At 41.8% G+C, this 20,075-nt stretch overlaps 1 protein-coding gene across 1 annotated transcript in view; it reads left to right on the forward strand.

Annotated features, from left to right (window-relative positions):
* The window catches only part of CHST10 (carbohydrate sulfotransferase 10), a 31,025-nt gene extending 12,027 nt beyond the window's left edge, over nucleotides 1-18,998 (forward strand). Inside the window, exons 2-6 of the mRNA XM_077807111.1 lie at nucleotides 4,065-4,202; nucleotides 8,827-8,924; nucleotides 14,206-14,440; nucleotides 16,491-16,596; nucleotides 17,341-18,998. Coding sequence (XP_077663237.1) covers nucleotides 4,103-4,202; nucleotides 8,827-8,924; nucleotides 14,206-14,440; nucleotides 16,491-16,596; nucleotides 17,341-17,878 — 1,077 coding nt within the window. The 5' untranslated portion in view covers nucleotides 4,065-4,102 and the 3' untranslated portion in view covers nucleotides 17,879-18,998. The remainder of the gene's footprint in view (nucleotides 1-4,064; nucleotides 4,203-8,826; nucleotides 8,925-14,205; nucleotides 14,441-16,490; nucleotides 16,597-17,340) is intronic.
* The last annotated feature ends 1,077 nt before the right edge of the window (nucleotides 18,999-20,075 follow it).

Below are 20,075 nucleotides of genomic sequence, written 5' to 3' on the forward strand. Positions count from 1 at the left end.
TGTATGGTTGAGCTGCAGCAAAGGCAGCTGGAGCACAGACTGCCACTGCAGCCCCTCTGTAACCAACCGCCCTCCTCCCCAAGTTCCATAGCCTCCACACCCAGACGCCCAAGAACGCGGTGGGGGGGCCTCCGGCCAACCAGCCACTCCACCCCAGAGGATTGCCCAAAAAAAAGAAGGCTGTCATTCAATAAATTTTAAAGTTGTAAACTTTTAAAGTGCTGTGCTTAAAGTGCTGTGTGGCATTTTCCTTCCCTCCTCCACCACCCCTCCTGGGCTACCTTGGTAGTCATCCCCCTATTTGTGTGATGAATGAATAAAGAATGCATGAATGTGAAGCAACAATGACTGTATTGCCTCTGCAAGCGGTGATTGAAGGGAGGAGGGGCGGGTGGTTAGCTTACAGGGAAGTAGAGTGAACCAAGGGGCGGGGGGTTTCATCAAGGAGAAACAAACAGAACTTTCACACCGTAGCCTGGCCAGTCATGAAACTGGTTTTCAAAGCTTCTCTGATGCGTACCGCGCCCTCCTGTGCTCTTCTAACCGCTCTGGTGTCTGGCTGCGCGTAACCAGCAGCCAGGCGATTTGCCTCAACCTCCCACCCTGCCATAAACGTCTCCCCCTTACTCTCACAGATATTGTGGAGCACACAGCAAGCAGTAATAACAGTGGGAATATTGGTTTCGCTGAGGTCTAAGCAAGTCAGTAAACTGCGCCAGCGTGCCTTTAAACGTCCAAATGCACATTCTACCACCATTCTGCACTTGCTCAGCCTGTAGTTGAACAGCTCCTCACTACTGTCCAGGCTGCCTGTGTACGGCTTCATGAGCCATGGCATTAAGGGGTAGGCTGGGTCCCCAAGGATACATATAGGCATTTCAACATCCCCAACAGTTATTTTCTGGTCTGGGAATAAAGTCCCTTCCTGCAGCTTTTGAAACAGACCAGAGTTCCTGAAGATGCGAGCGTCATGCTCCTTTCCCAGCCATCCCACGTTGATGTTGGTGAAACGTCCCTTGTGATCCACCAGAGCTTGCAGCACTATCGAAAAGTACCCCTTGTGGTTTATGTACTCGCCGGCTTGGCGCTCCGGTGCCAAGATAGGGATATGGGTTCCGTCTATAGCCCCACCACATTAGGGAATCCCATTGCAGCAAAGCCATCCACTATGACCTGCACATTTCCCAGGGTCACTACCATCAGATATCAGCAGATCTTTGATTGCGTGGGCTACTGGCATCACAGCAGCCCCCACAGTAGATTTGCCCACTCCAAATTGATTCCCAACTGACTGGTAGCTGGTCTGGCGTTGCAAGCTTCCACAGGGCTATCGCCACTCGCTTCTCAACTGTGAGGGCTGCTCTCATCTTGGTATTCATGCGCCTCAGGGCAGGGAAAAGCAAGTCACAAAGTTCCATGAAAGTGCCCTTACGCATGCGAAAGTTTCGCAGCCACTGGGAATCGTCCCAGACCTGCAACACTATGCGGTCCCACCAGTCTGTGCTTGTTTCCCGAGCCCAGAATCGGCGTTCCACAGCATGAACCTGCCCCATTAGCACCATGATGCATGCATTGGCAGGGCCCATGCTTTCAGAGAAATCTGTGTCCATGTCATGATCACTCACGTGACCGCACTGACGTCGCCTCCTCGCCCGGTATCGCTTTGCCAGGTTCCGGTGCTGCATATACTGCTGGATAATGCGTGTGGTGTTTAATGTGCTCCTAATTGCCAAAGTGAGCTGAGCGGCCTCCATGCTTGCCTTGGTATGGCGTCCGCACAGAAAAAAGGTGCGGAACGATTGTCTGCCGTTGCTCTGACGGAGGGAGGGGCGACTGACGACACGGCTTACAGGGTTGGCTTCAGGGAGCTAAAATCAACAAAGGGGGTGTCTTTACATCAAGGAGTATTTCAGGCAGGACTTCACGGAGGGTTCCAATAAGAAATGGTGCACCTAAGTTATCGTTCTTATTGGAACAAGGAGGTTAGCCTGGCTTCTGATTGATACATGGCTAGATTTACCTCGCTGCACCTTCTCTGTGAGTGACTGCAGTGTGACCTAGAGGAATGAGTCCCCTAGACAGGGGAGGGGGGGAAGCAAATGAGTACAAAACAGATCTGGTCTATTTCTTGTTTTGACCCACTCCATCTATCTTTTACATCTTTGGCTGGCAGCAGACGGTGCAGAAGGACTGCATGCCATCCACATCTCATGGCTGCTCGGCAGAATATGGTACAGTATGACTGCTAGCCATCCTCATCTCTTGCCTGCCTGGCAGAAGATGGTACAGTACGACTGCTAGCAGTCCGTATCGCCTGCCTGCTCACCATAAGACGGTTCAATAGGACTGACTGCAGGACTAAAGAGAATGACCTGGTCAAGTCACTCCAAATTTAGTCCCTGCGCCCATGTCTGTCCAGGCGCTCCCAGCCGACGTGGCCAGGAGCACCTCGGACATGACGATGACGGCTACCAGTCGTACTGTACTGTCTGCTACCACAAGGCAAGGGGTTGCTGCTACTGTGTAGCAATGCCGTACCGCGTCTGCCAGCACCCAGGAGTCATATGGTGACGGTTACCTGAGTGGGGTCCATGCTTACCGTGGTATGGCGTCTGCACAGGTAACTCAGGAAAAAAGGCGCGAAACGATTGTCTGCCCTTGCTTTCACGGAGGGAGGGAGGGAACGGGGGCCTGACGATATGTACCCAGAACCACCCGCGACAATGTTTTAGTCCCATCAGGCATTGGGATCTCAACCCAGAATTCCAATGGGCAGCGGAGACTGCGGGAACTGTGGGATAGCTACCCACAGTGCAACGCTCTGGTAGTCGACTCTAGCCTCGGTACTGTGGAAGCGCTCTGCCGAGTTAATGCACTTAATGCACTTAGAGCATTTTCTGTGGGGACACACACACTCGAATATATAAAACCGATTTCTAAAAAACCGACTTCTATAAATTCGACCTTATTCCGTAGTGTAGACATACTCATAGTATGATAATGAAGGAAACTGTCTTTCAACAGCCAAATTAAAAATGATACATTGAAGGGGTGGGGGAGCTAATAATTTAGCTAAGCCTCACTACGTTATTGTGAAGTAATATTAATGTTTGACATTTGTATGTTAGATCCTCGTTAAGAGCTATCAAAGTTTCATTATCATATTTATCTTCACGGAGAAGAGTTCTCTTAGAGGTGAAGTGCAAATACCCAAGTTCAGGCCCTTGGGTATCTTGTGTTTATCCAGCACCAGTTGAAGCAGTACTGATATTGAAAGCAGGGTTAGGAATACAGCTTCTGCTTCATTCTTGCAATGAAACATCAACACCTGAGGGATCTCAGGTCTTAGCAGGTAAATGGAGATTGAACTAGAATTTTAAAAAGTTGTATAGACTTAACCTTTACGGGTGGGATTTGCAAAAGCACTCAACATTGGCCTAGCTGCTCCCATGGAAGTCAATTGCTAAGATGTCAGCTGCTGATCAAAACTAAACAAAACCGACATGCAGCCTTCCTACCCCAGCATATCTGCAAACTGCATGCATAAGTAGCCTACCACTGTTACTCCATCCTCTCTCCCATTCCTCTTTGGTTCACCACCTGTTGTACTTTGCTTTTAAACCAATAACTTGATCCTGCAATCTTTCCAGGTGAAACTTTTAACTTTCCTGAAGCCCTGTTGACTTTGATGGGGCTCTGTAAGAGAAAAAGGGCTTGCCCTGTGGATCTGATTGCAGGATGGGGGCCCAAAATAGTCATGTCTTTGGGGCAGGAATATTCTTTTACTTCCCTTTCATACAGCACCCGAGCATGATGGCAGCCTTGACCAGGCTAGAGTCTCTAGCAGCTACTAGAACACTAGTAATAAAATTATATCATAACTGTAGAAGTATTATATATATTAAAGGCGATATTGTTATAAAGTTTACTCCTCTAGGTGTATTTGATTTCAGGCAAAAATATAATATGTGTATTTTAATGTCAGCTATACAAAGTACTGGTTTTATAAAATAGAAGAAAATATATTTCGTATGTTGTAATTTTTACTTTTTTTTTTTAAGCAGGAAGATACAAAAGTTTTATATGGCTCACATCTGACAACATGCACCATCAGTGGCTGCTGTTAGCTGCATGCTTTTGGGTGATATTCATGTTCATGGTTGCTAGCAAGTTCATCACACTGACTTTTAAAGACCCAGATGGTAAGTTCACCTTTAATTAAATTTGATATAATACAGAGTTTTGAACAATGTTCTGTCCAAAAGTGACAGTGTAATCATTGTGCCCAAAGCAGATCCCAACACATTGTTATCTCTTTGTGTATTTTAGAGGATTAGAGATTGGAGCAGTGCATTTTATAAATTGCTAGCAAGTGACAATGCTAATACGTCTACAGTTTACATTCTTGTTTATAACAATCTGAAAAAATGACATTGCTACCAGATTCATACATTTGGGAACAGAGGGGGGGTTACATTTTGAAAGTCTGCCTTTTAATAAAGAAGTTCTTGAACCAATTCAAATTCAACATCTTAGTCAGTAAACAAATGGTGCGTGTTTGAAGCAGTGCAGAACAATCCCCTGAATTGTTTCGTTCCTTATTAGAGAGAAGGAAGATTTCACAGTAACTAAATAGTAACTACATAGTCTTTATTTTCTGCACCATTTTAAATACTTGCCATCCAGTTACAGCATTCAAGAGACATTGTATAAAGTTTGATTAGCAGTGCACGTACCCTAACCTCCCCTGTCTTGCTCCTTACTTTCAATTTTATCCTCTGCTGCTTGATTGACAAATAGCTTATAGCTTTTGCTTAGCCTAAGTAGCCCAGATGGTATTAGACTGATAAGGAGTTTAAAGCCACTTGATGACACTACACCGCATGGCGCATTCTCTATATACTGATGTGTTGCTGTTAACAAGCAGACCTGCAGGGAGCGTGTGATGAAAGCACTGACATGACATGCAGATAGTGTTTTTGAGAGAGAGTGTGAGTGTGAGATGTTAGAAGATACCTCTATTCTTGTATCTTTTAAAGACACTTAAAGAGTAAGGTCATCAGTTCAGTTCTTTTCAATGACTTGTCAATGGATAAATGGCACAGTTAAGTTCACTTAAATGGCATGCTTGGTAGGGTCTGCAGTCTTATTCAGCAAGGCTTACAGATGTGAACCCTTTGTAGCTGTTGTCACTGCAGGCTATTTCTGTGCTCTGTTATGGCTGCAGATGAGCTGATCTGACTTTAGTTAGATAACTTTTATTATTTTGTACTATGCTTATTCTTGAAGCAGTAAATGAAATAAAAGTGACCACTGATTTCCACAATAACAATGTATTGCTATAAGCATCTTATACATGAGGCTGCATGCCACAGCTTTCCATCAGGAAATGTCAAGAGAATTCAGATGTAATTATTTATTTTTAACTTTTTTGTTGGAATACCCACTCACCCCTTTTCTTTTTTGTACCTGCCAGTTTTTTGGGTCGAAGCTGATTCCTTTCCTCCCAGAATTGCTATTGGAACAAAAGACAATGTAATTCCTTAGGCTCCGATCCTGCAAAGACTTAAGCGCATAGTTAACTTTACACACTGCGAGTAGCCCTATTGATTTTATTGGGAGTATTCACATAGGTTATGTACATACCTCTGCAGAATCAGAGCCTTATTTGTTGTGCTAAGTAACTGCCATCCAGTGATATTGTGTAGAATGTAGACAGCTGTAAGAACAGTGTTTGTTAGCTAAAGATTTCTGGAAAGGGATCATGAACATTAGTTTTGTGTATGACTTATCAAAATGATGGCTGAGGGGGAACAGCGAGAGTAATTTTGGCCCCGAACTGTTTTGACCCAGAAATATTTAATAGTGATAGAAAAACTGTCTAATTACTGATTACTTATAAAAAAATATTCTGACCCTCCTAAATGACATGCTGTCAACTCTTGTGAGACAATTTAAAGGTAGAAAATACTATTTGTTTGAGTTAACTCAACCAGTTTTCATAAGGTGTATGTTTTGTCCAAATTGCTTTTGATGGATAGCTTTTTAGGTCTTTATTTGCTCCTGTGATTAAGTAGGCAACTCCCTGGCTTATTTTTACTCATGTTTTTGCAACTTGGGTCCGGGTCCTGCAATGATTTGTGCTTGGACAGACTGCTTCACCTTGGCAGTTTGGCTCAGAAGTTTGGCTCACCTTTGCAGTTTGGCTCCTGCTTACAGGAGCTCATTGCAGGATTGGGGCCTTAGAGATGAACTGATTCTTTGGGTTCTAATCTGGTCTCCAGTGAGACATGATTCGCTTTGCCTTCTCTTTGATTTTTCTGTCTTATCTGCGTGTATCCTCAAAAATAAATAACTGACTTCCTTCCCCTTGTCTTTATAGAAGTGGTAGTTTCCATTTTGTTTAATCTCCTCCTGCTATGATATACAAGCTTTTAGCAAGCATTGATTATCCTCCTGCACCTCAGTATGCTTAAGTTACGTAACTTTTTTTCACTACCACTACTTAATTTTCCTATTACTACTCCTGAACTAATTTGAAGAAGAATAAACCTACTTGGCAGGGAAGATGGCTTAGCTTGCAATTTGAGACACTTCTGTTCTAGTTTCAGCAATAATAAATTCTCACCAAGATTCATGATTGTCCTTAAATTGCGGGTGGCTTGCTCTTTCAAGTATTTTTTATGTATCTGTAAAAATGTGAGAGTAATGTAATGAAGTGCCACATACTGTCTTGATGAATTATTATTGTAGGAGACATCTTAAGCCGTAGGGCAGAGGGTTGGGAATCTTTGTTTGTTTGAAAGCTACAATAGAATTTTATTTTTGAGGGAAGGCTTTGCGTGTGTGGCGTGTGTGTGTGTCCCAGAAGCATCTTTGCAACTGTCATTTATTTATCATTGGTACTGTGGATTGTGCCTAGTAGCTCCAGTCATGGATCAGGACACGATAGCACGACAAACATAGAACAAAAAGGCTGTAAGCTCTTTGGAGTAAAGGCTACTGCAGTATAAGACGAGAGACCAGGTGAAGACAGCCAGCAGATGGGGAACACAAGGGAACAGTCTTCCTTTTTTCCCCGTTTTGTCTTCCTGCTCACTTCCCCTTCTCTCTCCCTCCTGTGCTACTTTGTTCTATGTATGAACAGAGTTGAATTGACAGGAAATTGAGGGGTTTCCCTAAATTTCATTTTGCTGTTGCCATGAAGGGAAATGGCAAAATCTGATTACTTCCTCTTTACTCCAATTTCAGATTGCTACTTTGCTCCCTGTGCAAATAGTAAAGTTAAAGTGAAAAGATCTTCTAAATTTCACTTTGCACTACAGGCACATGAATGAAGCAGCAAGTGCTGGTGGGTGCTTCTCTTTGTACTAGGACAAATGGAGACAAGTAACTATCTTCACAGAAGAAAAAAAATATAGAGTGCTAAACTGCGGGGGGGGGGACCAGTATGACCCAACCCTTTACGATTAATACTCATAGTGAGGATTATCCTCAAAAATATTGTACTCAGTTGACAAGGGGCTTGTTTATTTTACTTTATTTTGTTTAGCAATTGTTCTTTAAATCAATTATTTGTTTTCCATATTTTATGAGTATGGCATTTTTTCCCTTCTGCCCTGGACCAAATATTCCTCTGAGTACACGGGGTCTAGGGGAAGGTAAATGCAAATTCCCCACCCTTGGTTATGCAAAAGCTTTTTGAAGGTACACCCTGAGGAGTGGGCCATTGTGAGCTGATCACCTTTTACATAAGGCCAAGAGCAAAGTCCGAAGCTGTATAAAGGAAAGACTGAAATGCTTATGGTGGTTCAGAGTCTGAATGTGAGACTGTCACAAATTTGTTGCCACGGGGAAAAACCATTTCTGAGTTCTGAAGGATTGACACCTTGTTGAAGTTAGGGTGACCTCTGAGAAGATTTTTAGCATGTGTGTAGGTTTTTTGTTTTTTTTTAATTTTTAATATGTTTTCTATGTAATGCTTTCACCTTAAAAATAGTATGTGCTTGCTTAAAAAGAGTTGTGTTGTTAACTTATAACTACAGATAATACACTGGTTCTAGCCTCTGGAGAGAAAGCAAAGTGCAGATACTGGCCTTTTGGGCAGTCTAGCTTGCTGGGAATATCACGGTGTAGGCAGGGAACTGTGCAGCCTGGAAAAACCCTGTTCAGGAAGAAGAGAGAAGTGGATGTCAGCCCAAGAGAGGTGATGGCTGAGGAGCTGGGAGCTTGGAGTGGGTGCCCTTATGAACCATAAGGAGGAATACAGGCGCGGTTGCCCTGAACGGTGACATTTACAACAGGACAAACCTGCATACTAAGATGCGCAAACACTGATGGATTAATTTTCTTTTTGGCTATACTTAGCTGAGCTTACCGAAAGTAAAAATCTCCTGCTGTCAAACCCATATAGTTATGCTCATTTGTCTACTGAATATAATTTAAATATCATACATTAATGTCTCGAACAATATGTGAAATGACTAGATGAATCTTTTTTACAGGCTGGATTTATGAATTCTTATGTTTCTTTGCTCTTCTGTTAATAAAAGCCTAATAAAGACATAGCACAATATTAATCCCTTGTGTAATCCTACTGAAATTATACCGGGGTGAATTACGCCTTTAGCAACCAACATCCCAGAATGGGACATCCTCTAAAATATTAGTGAGCCATATTGTGCCATGTTTGTTTCAGTAACCTTCCATTTTGAAGCAAGCCCTAACATGTGTGTGTTGATTCAAGAACTGATACCAGTAGTTGGCTGTAATGCAGAAATAATTGTCCATTTTTCTATAATTTTCTCCTCTCTCATTCTTATCTAGTATATGGTGTCAAGCAAGAGCCATTAATGCTGACAGCTATGACAAAAGTTGAAAAGATACAAGTGCCAGAGGAGAAATGTTTGCCTGAAGAATTCCAGGTGCCTGCTTTTGAGATAACTGTTCAGTTTGCTGAAAAATGTGTGAAAATATGGAGTTAATGAAAGAAAGGTCTTGTTTTAGGGCATCAGGAATTGCTGGGCAAGAAATATGTACTTGGCCCTTTTATTTAGAATAAGTTAGGTGAACATCATACTGTTCTTCTTGGAGTTGTCATGGGGTTCAATCACTGCTGGGGCGCCTCCTTGTGGCTGCACCTGGGAATTAGTTCTGAACTGGTCTGACATACCCTTCTTAAGTTGCTTGCCCCTGGTTTCTCTCTTTCTCTCTCTCCGCTCAAGTTACTTCCTCTTTGTGACTTGCCCGGTGGTCTCTTTCTGGAGTCAGGATGCTCCCTCTTCATGTCTCAGCCTTCCGGCCAGTCACTATTTAGTTCTCACCTTCCACGGTATCAAAGTCCCACTGGACAAGCTGTTTCAGGCAGTCTTCTGATCCACTGCCAAGTCTGTGCCACTTTCCCAGTAGCCGGTAGGGCAACTCAGGCCCAGCCGCTACTCCCGGTTCCAGCCCACTATATTTATTTTTGTAATTAGACTGTGTCTCCCCACTTTTGGTTCCTTTAGTCCTCTGTGCAGTCTCTCTGTTTTTGTCTTTTGCTCTGCCTGTTCCATTCCATATCCCCCCACACTCCCCTTCTGCATGTATCGTGTACTCTCTGCTCCACATCTTAAGGTTTCACCTAAGCAGAACATGAACCCAATAGATTTCATTACAAGTTGAACTTTCTAGCATGCAATTTTGAGTGACTGGAAATTAGGCAAAACAAGTCTGCTACTCTCTAATTTACAGAGACAAGCCGATAACCCCATGTCATGGAATAAAGAATTGATGAGGGAGGCTGTTTTGGTGATGTTCTGAGGGAAGCTCTTTTTCCCATTGTCTCAAGTCATTTTATGGCTGATTTTTTGCATGTAGAGGTTGAAATTGAAGTCGTTACCAGAATGCTCAAACTGAGAAAGCCCCGGGTTTTGGACAGTACTTTGATGTAAGGCTGGCAATATTGTAAGTGTATAAAATCTGCCCTTGCATATCAGGGAAAGAATAATGAAGTGCCAGAATACAGTACTATCTCCCCCATGACTTTATGACAGCTTGAAGTGCTGAGGAGAGCCGTTAATCCAGAATACATGCAAAGGTGATGTTTATAGTCAGACAAGCAATCTGCTAGGTTTTTCAGATTTCATTATGGCCAAGAGAGATTGGAGAGGAGTAGCAGTAGAAAGCAAGATACTGTTTTCCCATGGAGAATTGGGGTGGAAAACAAGAAGGCTTTTAATTAGCCTCCTTACGTATGTTTCACAGACACATGCTTGAAGCTTTTGACATTTTGAATGCATGGATGACAGTGCTTGGGTTTCCAAGCTCCCTTAATCAAATCCTTCTGAACTTTACCTTTGTAACAGTGAGTTATAGAGAGGTCAAAGTGAATAACGGACTTTATTCAAGAAAATAAGAGAAGTAGGGTCTCTTCTTTCACAATATGTTTCTAACATTTGTGCTGAGATCGGCAGTGACAATAAGAAATCTATAAGGACAGAATGCAGCTGGAACCAATAACATGGGGGATCGGGGCTGTCGGTAGCCACACCATAGTTAAGGTTGTAACTGAATTTTCCTTATAAATCAGATTTTGGCCCATCCCTCTACTAAAATCCAAAAGCTGGTAGTCAGGCCTGGGGAAAAGGTAAATTTTTCTCCCTCATTTGAAATAAATGGTGCCTGATGGCCTAGAAATGGAGGTGTTTAGCAGAGTTGACAAAGCTTTCCAACTTTTTACTACTTTGCACCAAGAGGCAATATGAAGGGGGGAGGGATAGCTCAGTGGTTTGAGCATTGGCCTGCTAAACCTAGGGTTGTGAGTTCAATCCTTGAGGGGGCCATTTAGGGATCTGGGGCAAAAATTGGGGATTGGTCCTGCTTTGAGCAGGGGGTTGGACTAGATGACCTCCTGAGGTCCCTTCCAACTCTGATATTATATATATGAAAAGGGAGGAAAAACGAGAGGAAAATTTGACTGAAAATTAGTTTGTGAAAATGTGTGTTTTTCTTCATGATCTAACCACTCTATATAAAATTTAGTTCGCTGGACTCATCTAGATGAGATCTAGTGCACAGGACCAAATATTACTTGATTGAACACTAACTTCAAAGGTTATTTTAAATAGCAGTATCAAGATAGCTCATTGGCTTAGACTCCCTTAAAATGACTGCTGGAGGTGTCAGCACACTTCTTCTTTTTTCTTTTAATCCCTCCTCCCCATTTTTAAATGAAAGCTTCTAGCCCTTTTCCTCGAAGAATCCGGCCTCACCGTGTAAACCAATTACTGGGGAAGCCTGTTAGTAGAAAAAATAGATTTTTTCCCCCACCAGAAATGAAGTTAATCCAGCAAGCTGTTTATACCTAAAGAGCTCCCTTTTTAAGATTGGTGGTCACCACAGTTCTGCCAGATCCTTGCTTGAGACCAGAAAGTGGGAGGCAATTAAAATGGAAGGATCCTAATTCATCTATTCAAGGGGAGGGTGAATGTTGCCACCTTCTGCTGTTGATCCTCTTCCTCCTGCCCCTGCCAAGTCCCTGCTAACCCCAGTACTCCCTTCAGTAGACCTCCTAAGGTGCTCACTTCCTGTGGATTTAAGAGGCCCAGTGGAGATGCGTGGGGTAAGGAGAGCATGGAGCGTGGAGGTTCAGTGGGGAAGTGGGTCATGGAGAGGGGTAGCAGAGTGAGGACGTTGTATCCCTCAGGGGAAAACTGGAGGTTGGGTAGGAGAACAGAAGTGCAGAAGGAAAGCATAAGAAGCACTGAAGAAGGGGCCAGAATGTATTTCAAGCCTTAGGTTTCTTCTTTCCCCTTCCCTGTAAGCTGTAGGTTGTTCACCAAGACGTCACCCACTCTCTGAAAGATTTAAGGTGCTTGTGCAGACGCCCTCCTTCAGAGGATCAAATCACCTAAGTTTAGATCGTCTGTCACATGCCTGACTTTAAGTCTCTATATGGAGTAACCCTTGTTCTGAGGCTAATGCAGAAAGGCCATAAGCTTTATTACCCTGCAAGATCTTTAAGGCTGTAGCAGCTTTCAGCCTCATAAACCCAAGCTGCTTTACTTTAAACTGTTAATCTGTGGGTCTTTTTTCAGGGAATTTCCCTAAGCATTCCAATGTCTCACTTTAACAGAATCAGAATGCTCTGTATGCTTTCTGGAAAGCCAACACCTAACACTGAATGAAATAATTGTAGATATGACTGTGACAGGTTGGATCACAGAAAACCCCTTGGGAACTGCCAGCTGATGTGCTGAGACTACTTCTAAGTCTGTTGTCCCTGGCAGCTTGGGACTTCAGGTTTGAGCTTGCCTGGTTTGAGCCAGACATGCTAGCCGGCTGCAAACCCAGACCCATGTCTGAACCACGTTCCCCAACAGCTGCAGGCTTAACTGAAAGTGGCTTAAGAAGTGTTCCTGTCTCTAACACTCAGATGCCCAGCTCCCAATGGGGTCCAAACCCCAAATAAATCCGTTTTACCCTGTATAAAGCTTATGCAGGGTAAACTCATAAATCGTTCGCCATCTATAACATTGATAGAGAGAGATGCACAGCTGTTTGCCCCCCCAGATATTAGTATATACTCTGGGTTAATTAATAAGTAAAAAGTGATTTTATTAAATACAAAAAGTAGGATTTATGTGGTTCCAAGTAATAGCAGACAGAACAAAGTCAATTACCAAGCAAAATAAAATAAAACACGCAAGTCTAAACCTAATACAGTAAGAAGCTGAATACTGATAAAATCTCACCCTCAGAGATGTTCCAATAAGCCTCTTTTACAGACTAGCCTCCTTCTAGTCTGGGTCCAGCAATCACTCACACCCCCGTGGTTATTGTCCTTTGTTCCAGTTTCTTTCAGGTATCCTTTGGGGGTGGAGAGGCCATCTCTTGAGCCAGCTGAAGACAAAATGGAGGGGTCTCCCAGGGGTTTAAATAGACTTTCTCTTGTGGGTGGACACCCCTCCCTCCCCCTGTGTAGAATCCCAGCTACAAGATGGAGTTTTGGAGTCACATGGGCAAGTCACATGTCCTTACAGGTAGCAGCCATTGTTCACATGCTACCTTGAACGTCCTCAGATAGACTTCTTATGTGGATTGGAGCTTTCCAAGATCCATTGTCTGTTAAGCGTTTCTTGATTGGGCACTTAAGTTGCACATTCCTTTCTAAAGAAGCTGACCAAATGCCTTACTAAGGCTACTTAAAGTCAAACAAGTATACAGCCAATATTCATAACTTCGAATACAACAACGACACATGCATACAAATAGGATGAATATATTCAGTAGATCATAACCTTTACAAAGATTGTTACATGGCATATGTAGCATAAAACATATTCCAGTCATGTCCTATGTACATTCATAAGCATCTTCTCATAAAGCATTGTGGGGTGCAACGTCACAATGACCATTTCCATTAAACAGAGCTTGAGCTGTTTACCGTGATGTGTTCTTGAGATATTACTGCTCCTCTATCATCTTTGCTTCTCTTTCTGATTATTGGGTTGCTATTTGATTAAGTAGTTCCTCCTCCTCATCCAGAATTGTGCTAGGGCCTGCCTCTGTGCAAAACTTTCCCAAGCAACTGCAGAGTGAAAGGACCATTAATGTTTGCTTCATTGCTGCCCGTTGGGCTCTGAAGAGCACTTGTGAAACTGAGCAGAATTTGGTCAACCTTACTTTGCTGCAGCTTGGAGAAACGGATGCATTAGGGCTGTCTGCATGTGCAGATACGGGAAGTCAGCACAGCATCACTTTGCATCTGGAAGGTTATCTTCCTGTCCATAAGGGCTAAAAATCTTTTATGTTTCAAATGAAAACTTCATTTCTGCTGAAACTGATTGCTTAGCTCTGCCTTCCCACCACCTGGAAAAGTTCCTACTTGCCACTGCACTTAGACAAGGAATTTTAAGTTCTGGTAAAAGCATGGTTTGTTCCTTTCTATACAGACAAGGCCAAACTTGATAAAAATTGCTGTATAGAAAAGTTCTTACCCTCCTAGATAGTGATTGAAAATCACCAGCCTCTGTAGTAGCAACACTGAGGAAGCCAACAGAAACCAACTGGGATGATGTAAATTTAACAGTATTTTTTATACAGACAAGGGCGGAACATAATATATACTTTACTATGATACTGAATTTGACTGGTTGGTCTCTTACTCTCTAAAATTTGATCTAGAAGTTAAACTTTTGCTTGTTTTTGTTTTTTTTTAATAAGCCGACTGGAAGAGTTTTTTCTGAAGATCCGATGCACCAACCCCTGGTCCATGTGAAAAGGATTGAGCTTCTCAGGAATGTGTGCAGAGATGCAGCGTTGAGAAATCTCTCTCATACTACTGTTTCCAAGTTTGTCTTGGACCGAATATTTGTTTGTGACAAGCACAAGATCCTATTCTGTCAGACTCCAAAAGTGGGCAACACTCAATGGAAAAAAGTCTTGATTGTTTTAAATGGTACCTACTTACTCTAATGAGTGTAAGGTTTTTGTTTGAGGGGGAAAGGGCTGAGTCACTAGAATGAGGGAAACATTAAAACTAATTTCTTAACATTCTTCTTTACAAACAGATACTTAATTCCACTCATTCATTCCTTGCAGTTCCTTTTAGTCCTTTTTAAATGTCCCTGTCTGAAAAATTAAAAATTACCTTCTTTCTGCTAGAATAAATATCTTTGTAACTTACCTAAGAGTGATTTATCTGAGCCATTGAGGATTTATTTGGTGGATTTATTTTCACTGCAGGCCGAACACCCTGTGAGTAGAATTTTTAAGCAAGTGAATCATAAAGGATCACAATCCCCTAAACCAGGGTAATTTAAAACCTATGACTTGAACCAACAACAAAAGGAACAGTTGTGATTTCAAGTGTCTAGCCATAAGAAAAAGTTCAATTTTTCAGCAGTACTGTAAGATTTCCGTGGCATGAAGCTGGAATTTCTGTCTTGACAGCAGTTCTCAGTTTTCAGCTTGGCAGCTGCTGCAGGTCTGTAACACTGGGATTTTGTATATACATTATTAATGGGCCATGGCATGAGTTATGAAGAATCAATCATACACTTAAGGGTGTAGAATTGTAGCCTGGTCAGTGAAAATAAATTGTAGAATGACTTAAAACAGGAGAAAAGGAACAATGTTGTGATTTGTGTTAAAATAAATTTCTGACAGGTGCATGTTCTCTCTCTCTCTCTCTCTCTCTCTCTCTCTGAAGTGTTATGGTCTGTGAACAAAAATAATTAACCTCTTCAAGGCTATATCTCAAGGTGCAGTTTGCACAGTAAAAGTAAATGCAAACTTGGGTGAATGGTTTAATGTAATCACTGATGTCAAACAAGGATGCATTCTCTCATCTCTCCTATTTGGTATTGCCACTGAGTTCAATTTGAGAAAAAATGTAGATGGATACAACACAGGCCTCACATGGCTCGACAACAGTACAACAGAAGATCTAGATAGTGTTAACGACACAGCTCTTCTGAGTGACTGCTCAACCAACACGTAAGCAAAGACCAAAAGTCCTAGGCTGTCAAGTCTGGCTTTTGCCAGCATTCAATTCACACAAGAAAAGGGGAGGACAAAAAGCATTAATTATAAAACAGGAAAGACTGAGGACATTAAGATTCCAAGCTGTGTGAATTAGTCACTGCAGCCTTATCGACACTAGGCTTTTTTCTGAAACATGTTTCCTGGCACCAATGCGACTCCAGCAGTGGGAGCACTTGTGTATAGATGGGCACTGGTGGCTTTCATGGAGACTTGCTAGTCTGATGACACTGCGCTTGTCCTTCCGCCCACATGGATTCCCACTGAGTTCCATGGCGCTCTACATTGGCACGTCACTGCAGGACTGGGGTCCTAAACTAGCTGTTACTCTTTCCTGCACCCTCACATGCCTACAGAAAGACTGATAAACTAACACCTGGACTCTCACCATTCTAAATGTGTTATGTATTTTATTCTCTTATGCAACACAGAAGGATCTGAAGTTTGGTAGTTTTCAGCATAGTTTTTTGTTTAATTAAAAAAGGACCCAAGCAAAGAAAGCTTGCCAGGAGCTTGACAGTGAAGTGTTTTTGAGTTAACATGGTTCAAGTAGACGCTTTACAGTGTTCCCTGTTTGCTGGAAACTAAACCAAAAAAGCCAATCCCTCCTGTAATGCTAAGCTTTTCAGATGGGTTATGTGGGAGGAAAGTTGTGGGAAGGGAGGGGAGGGCAGGGCTGACAGATAGATAATGCTTGTTTAACATGCATTATTAAGAAACTTGAACGCTTGTTTGGTTTAGACAGGAGTTATGTTACAAATCTCCAAATCTGTATTCTTTTGAGTGTTGAACAGCCGTTAGTGTTGCAGTCTGAATCTTCCCTTATTTAACAGCTTTTGTACCTAGTAACCATAGATATTAATGCCACAGAAGAGAGAAAAAATAAATAAAAACACCACTGAGACACAAATACCCTTCCCCACCTCTTTTAAAGATAACCTTTTCTGTCTGTCTTCTTTATCTAGGAGCATTTTCTTCCATAGAAGAGATTCCAGAGAACATTGTACATGACCATGAGAAGAACGGACTTCCACGCTTATCCTCCTTCAGTGACTCTGAAATTCAAAAACGGTAAGATGTGATTTCCCAAGGAGATAAATAGGTTTCTGAACCAAAGAGGAAAATTAGGAGGTGTTACCACTGGTATAACTCTGCTGATTCCGTTGATGTTGGTGTTACCATCTCATGTTGACTTCAGAGGCGTAAAACCAACATTACTGATGAAATGGAGTGGAGAATCAAACCCAGGCTGTGCTTAGATGTGCTTAGGATTTCTCTGGTTCATCTGTTACCTATATAACACGGTAAGTGCTCAGGGTGTTTTAAATAAAAGATAGACGAAGATTCCTTTCTTAGAAAAACTTATAATCTAAGGTCAGATTGTGCCACCTTTATTCACATCAACAAGTGCCTTACTTCGTAAGTAATGCTACTGAAATCAATTGGGCCCTGAGAAGGGTTGCGGAAGTGGGAGGATAGGAACAAAATGATTGTGGTCACTTAGGAGACTTGTGCCCAGATGGTTATGAAAATACAGTTTTTTGTTGAGTATAAGACTAAAGGTTTTTATAAGCCACCTTGAAGAACTGGTTTTGAGAAGGGATAGTTCCATAACAGAAAGGTGACATCTCATTTGAGGCCAGGTCCAAAGCTCATTTGAGCCAGTGTCTGAGAGAGAGATGAAAAGTGAGCTCCTCCTTAAAAGTCATATTCTTGGTGTTTCAGAGGTCGTATTTTATCTCAGTTTTGTAGCTTTTCGGTACGTAGTTCACTTTTTCTATCTGTTTAATCCCTTCCATTTCTGTTTGCCTTTAGACTGAATTTATACTTCAAGTTTTTTATTGTAAGAGATCCATTTGAAAGACTTATTTCTGCATTTAAGGACAAGTTTGTCCACAATCCTCGATTTGAACCTTGGTACAGGCATGAAATTGCTCCTGGCATTATTCGGAAATACAGGAAGAATCGCACAGAGACCAAGGGGCTGCAGTTTGAGGACTTTGTGCGCTATCTGGGGGACCCTAACCACCGATGGCTAGATGTTCAGTTCGGTGATCACATAATTCATTGGGTAACATACGTGGAACTTTGTGCCCCATGTGAAATAACTTATAGTGTGATTGGACACCATGAAACCCTGGAGGATGATGCTCCATATATTTTGAAAGAAGCAGGAATAGACCATCTGGTATCATATCCCACAATTCCACCAGGAATAACGGTATACAACAAAACAAAGGTAGAGCGTTATTTCTCAGGAATTAGCAAGAGAGATATAAGACGCCTATATACTCGCTTTGAAGGAGACTTTAAACTCTTTGGATATCGGGAACCAGATTTTTTGCTAAACTGATGTCTAGAAACTGTGAAGACATGTCTATCAGATTAAACTAAAGCATATGAATACCAGCTGAAGCACTGACAGAACTGGGATTGACAGTAGTGTACCACTGTTTTCTAGTTTTTTGATGTTGCTCCATTTTTCAGTGGAATATTTGTAACACGAACAATTAGGGGTTCCTAACTGTTAGCCACTGACCATGTTTTCAACATATGACATTGCAATCTTCAATTGTGAATTAAATCTGTCTCATCCAACATATATACTGTACTTATCCCCTCTTCCCAAGGAAAAAGAGGAAGAAACCACTAGACTATAAAAGAACATCAAATAGAATGCAATGTAAAATGTTGTAAAGCATTTCGTAAAGATACCAGTTTTGTGAAATGCAAGGGGACCTGATGCTTATAAAAAGAAATGTGGAGTTTCTCACGGGCTATGAAAACTAGAGGCGGACATAGGACCAAAAACCGATGATGCGCTAGACAAGCAAAAGACATCCAGAGTCTGCTCTGTGGCTTCTCTAATCGTTGTGCTGAGCTAATGCTGTTTTTTGTGATACACATAAAATGAGTCTAACTTGACAGAAGCTTCAGTCCTATCCAAAAAGGGCGGATTCCAGAGGCCGTTTGTTTTTATTTTGTGTCATGGTGTTATCTGTACTTACTACTGGTCTATCAGGCCACATAATGGTTCATTTTTTAATTGTTAACTTCCAAGTTTGTATGTTGTCTGAAAACTTGAGGTGGAGCATAGATCCCAACAAGAAACTCGGAAGGACTGTTGGGGAGACTTTGAGGAAAACTAATTAAAAAGTAAAGATGAATTGTATTTGCAAGAGCAAATATAGAAGCCAAGACCCACTTTCTAAATAGTGTGCATTTTAACGTTGTTTATTTTCTAATGTTTCAGGCTGTTACAAATATTAAATAAGCCATGAGAACAAGAAAGCTTATGAACATAAAAGTTGCCATAATTATTTGGATCAATAGACCAGCCACTCCAGTATCCTGCTTCCAGCAGTGATCAGTACCTGATGCTTCAGAGAAAAACAAATCCCCTCCCAAAATGTGCCTCCCCAATTCTAAATGGGTAGATTCATTCTTGACTCTTCCCGGTGGTCAGTTGGCATAATGCCCTAAATCAAAGCTGCCCAAACTTTATGCCATCAGCTTTGGCAACTTGCCAGGAGTTCAAGAGCTACACTTGTGTATACATTTTTAAATCAAAATTAAATTAACACAACCATAGTATTTGCCTGTGTGTGCACTGTTCCTGTTTGATTACGAGAAGTCTTTTTGTTTTTTAGTTCACCAGCAATAAAAACCGGTGGTTGATCAGCTTTGCCCCCACCCTGCAGTAAGTGGCAGAGGGAAGACCACAGCTGCATTTTAGGATTCGCAGAGTCATATTTGGCTGCCGAGCGGCATTTTTGGCATCTCTCTCCTAAAGGATGAATTTTGAATATAATAGTGTCTCAACTTCCATGGCTAGAATCATTAATGATGGCCATAAAGTTATGGAGTCTTTCGTTCTAAATCCAGCCACAGTATTTGTCTGGATAGCCTCCTGTGGCAGGGCAAAGGAAGTATCTTATACCTGTGAACTTAAAAAAGGAAAACCAGTGCCAAACTGGACATGGGCTGCTGTCCTCAAAAAAGGAAGTCCTTTAGTAGCTGGATGTGATTCCAGAAGCATATTGACAGACTGGTCTAAGGGAGAATTGTTACTGGGCATTGTTCACAAAAGAACAGTATAAAATGGCAAAGCTTGAAGTGCTCTTGTTTTTCTTGAAAAAGCAGCAGTTACAATGTCTTAGATTTGTTACTTCTTAACTGATAATTAAAGGATGTAACAGCTCAGTTATTTTTATATGAAGTCATAGAAAAGTATATTGTTAAATGCATTTCAGAGCTAATGAGCTGATTGATTACCTCTCTATTGAATTAAAATGTAACAACGTGAATAATGTATAGTGAATTAAGGCCTTAAAGTTTAGTCCTAATAAAGGTGAAGTAGAATTTTTCTCTCTCAAGCAAAAGATACTGATCACATAACTGTGTCTGGTTTTATTCTTCTTAGCACAGTGTTTGGTACTAGATGCAGTGACCTACTAAGTTCAATTAAATTTCTATTCTGTGCCCTTTTTCTAATGGTTCCATACTACTAGCTCTGTGCTCCTACACTTTACAGTCTGGAATTGGAATGC

The sequence above is a fragment of the Eretmochelys imbricata genome, chromosome 1 (genome assembly GCF_965152235.1).
Source record: "Eretmochelys imbricata isolate rEreImb1 chromosome 1, rEreImb1.hap1, whole genome shotgun sequence".
NCBI lineage: Eukaryota > Metazoa > Chordata > Testudines > Cheloniidae > Eretmochelys > Eretmochelys imbricata.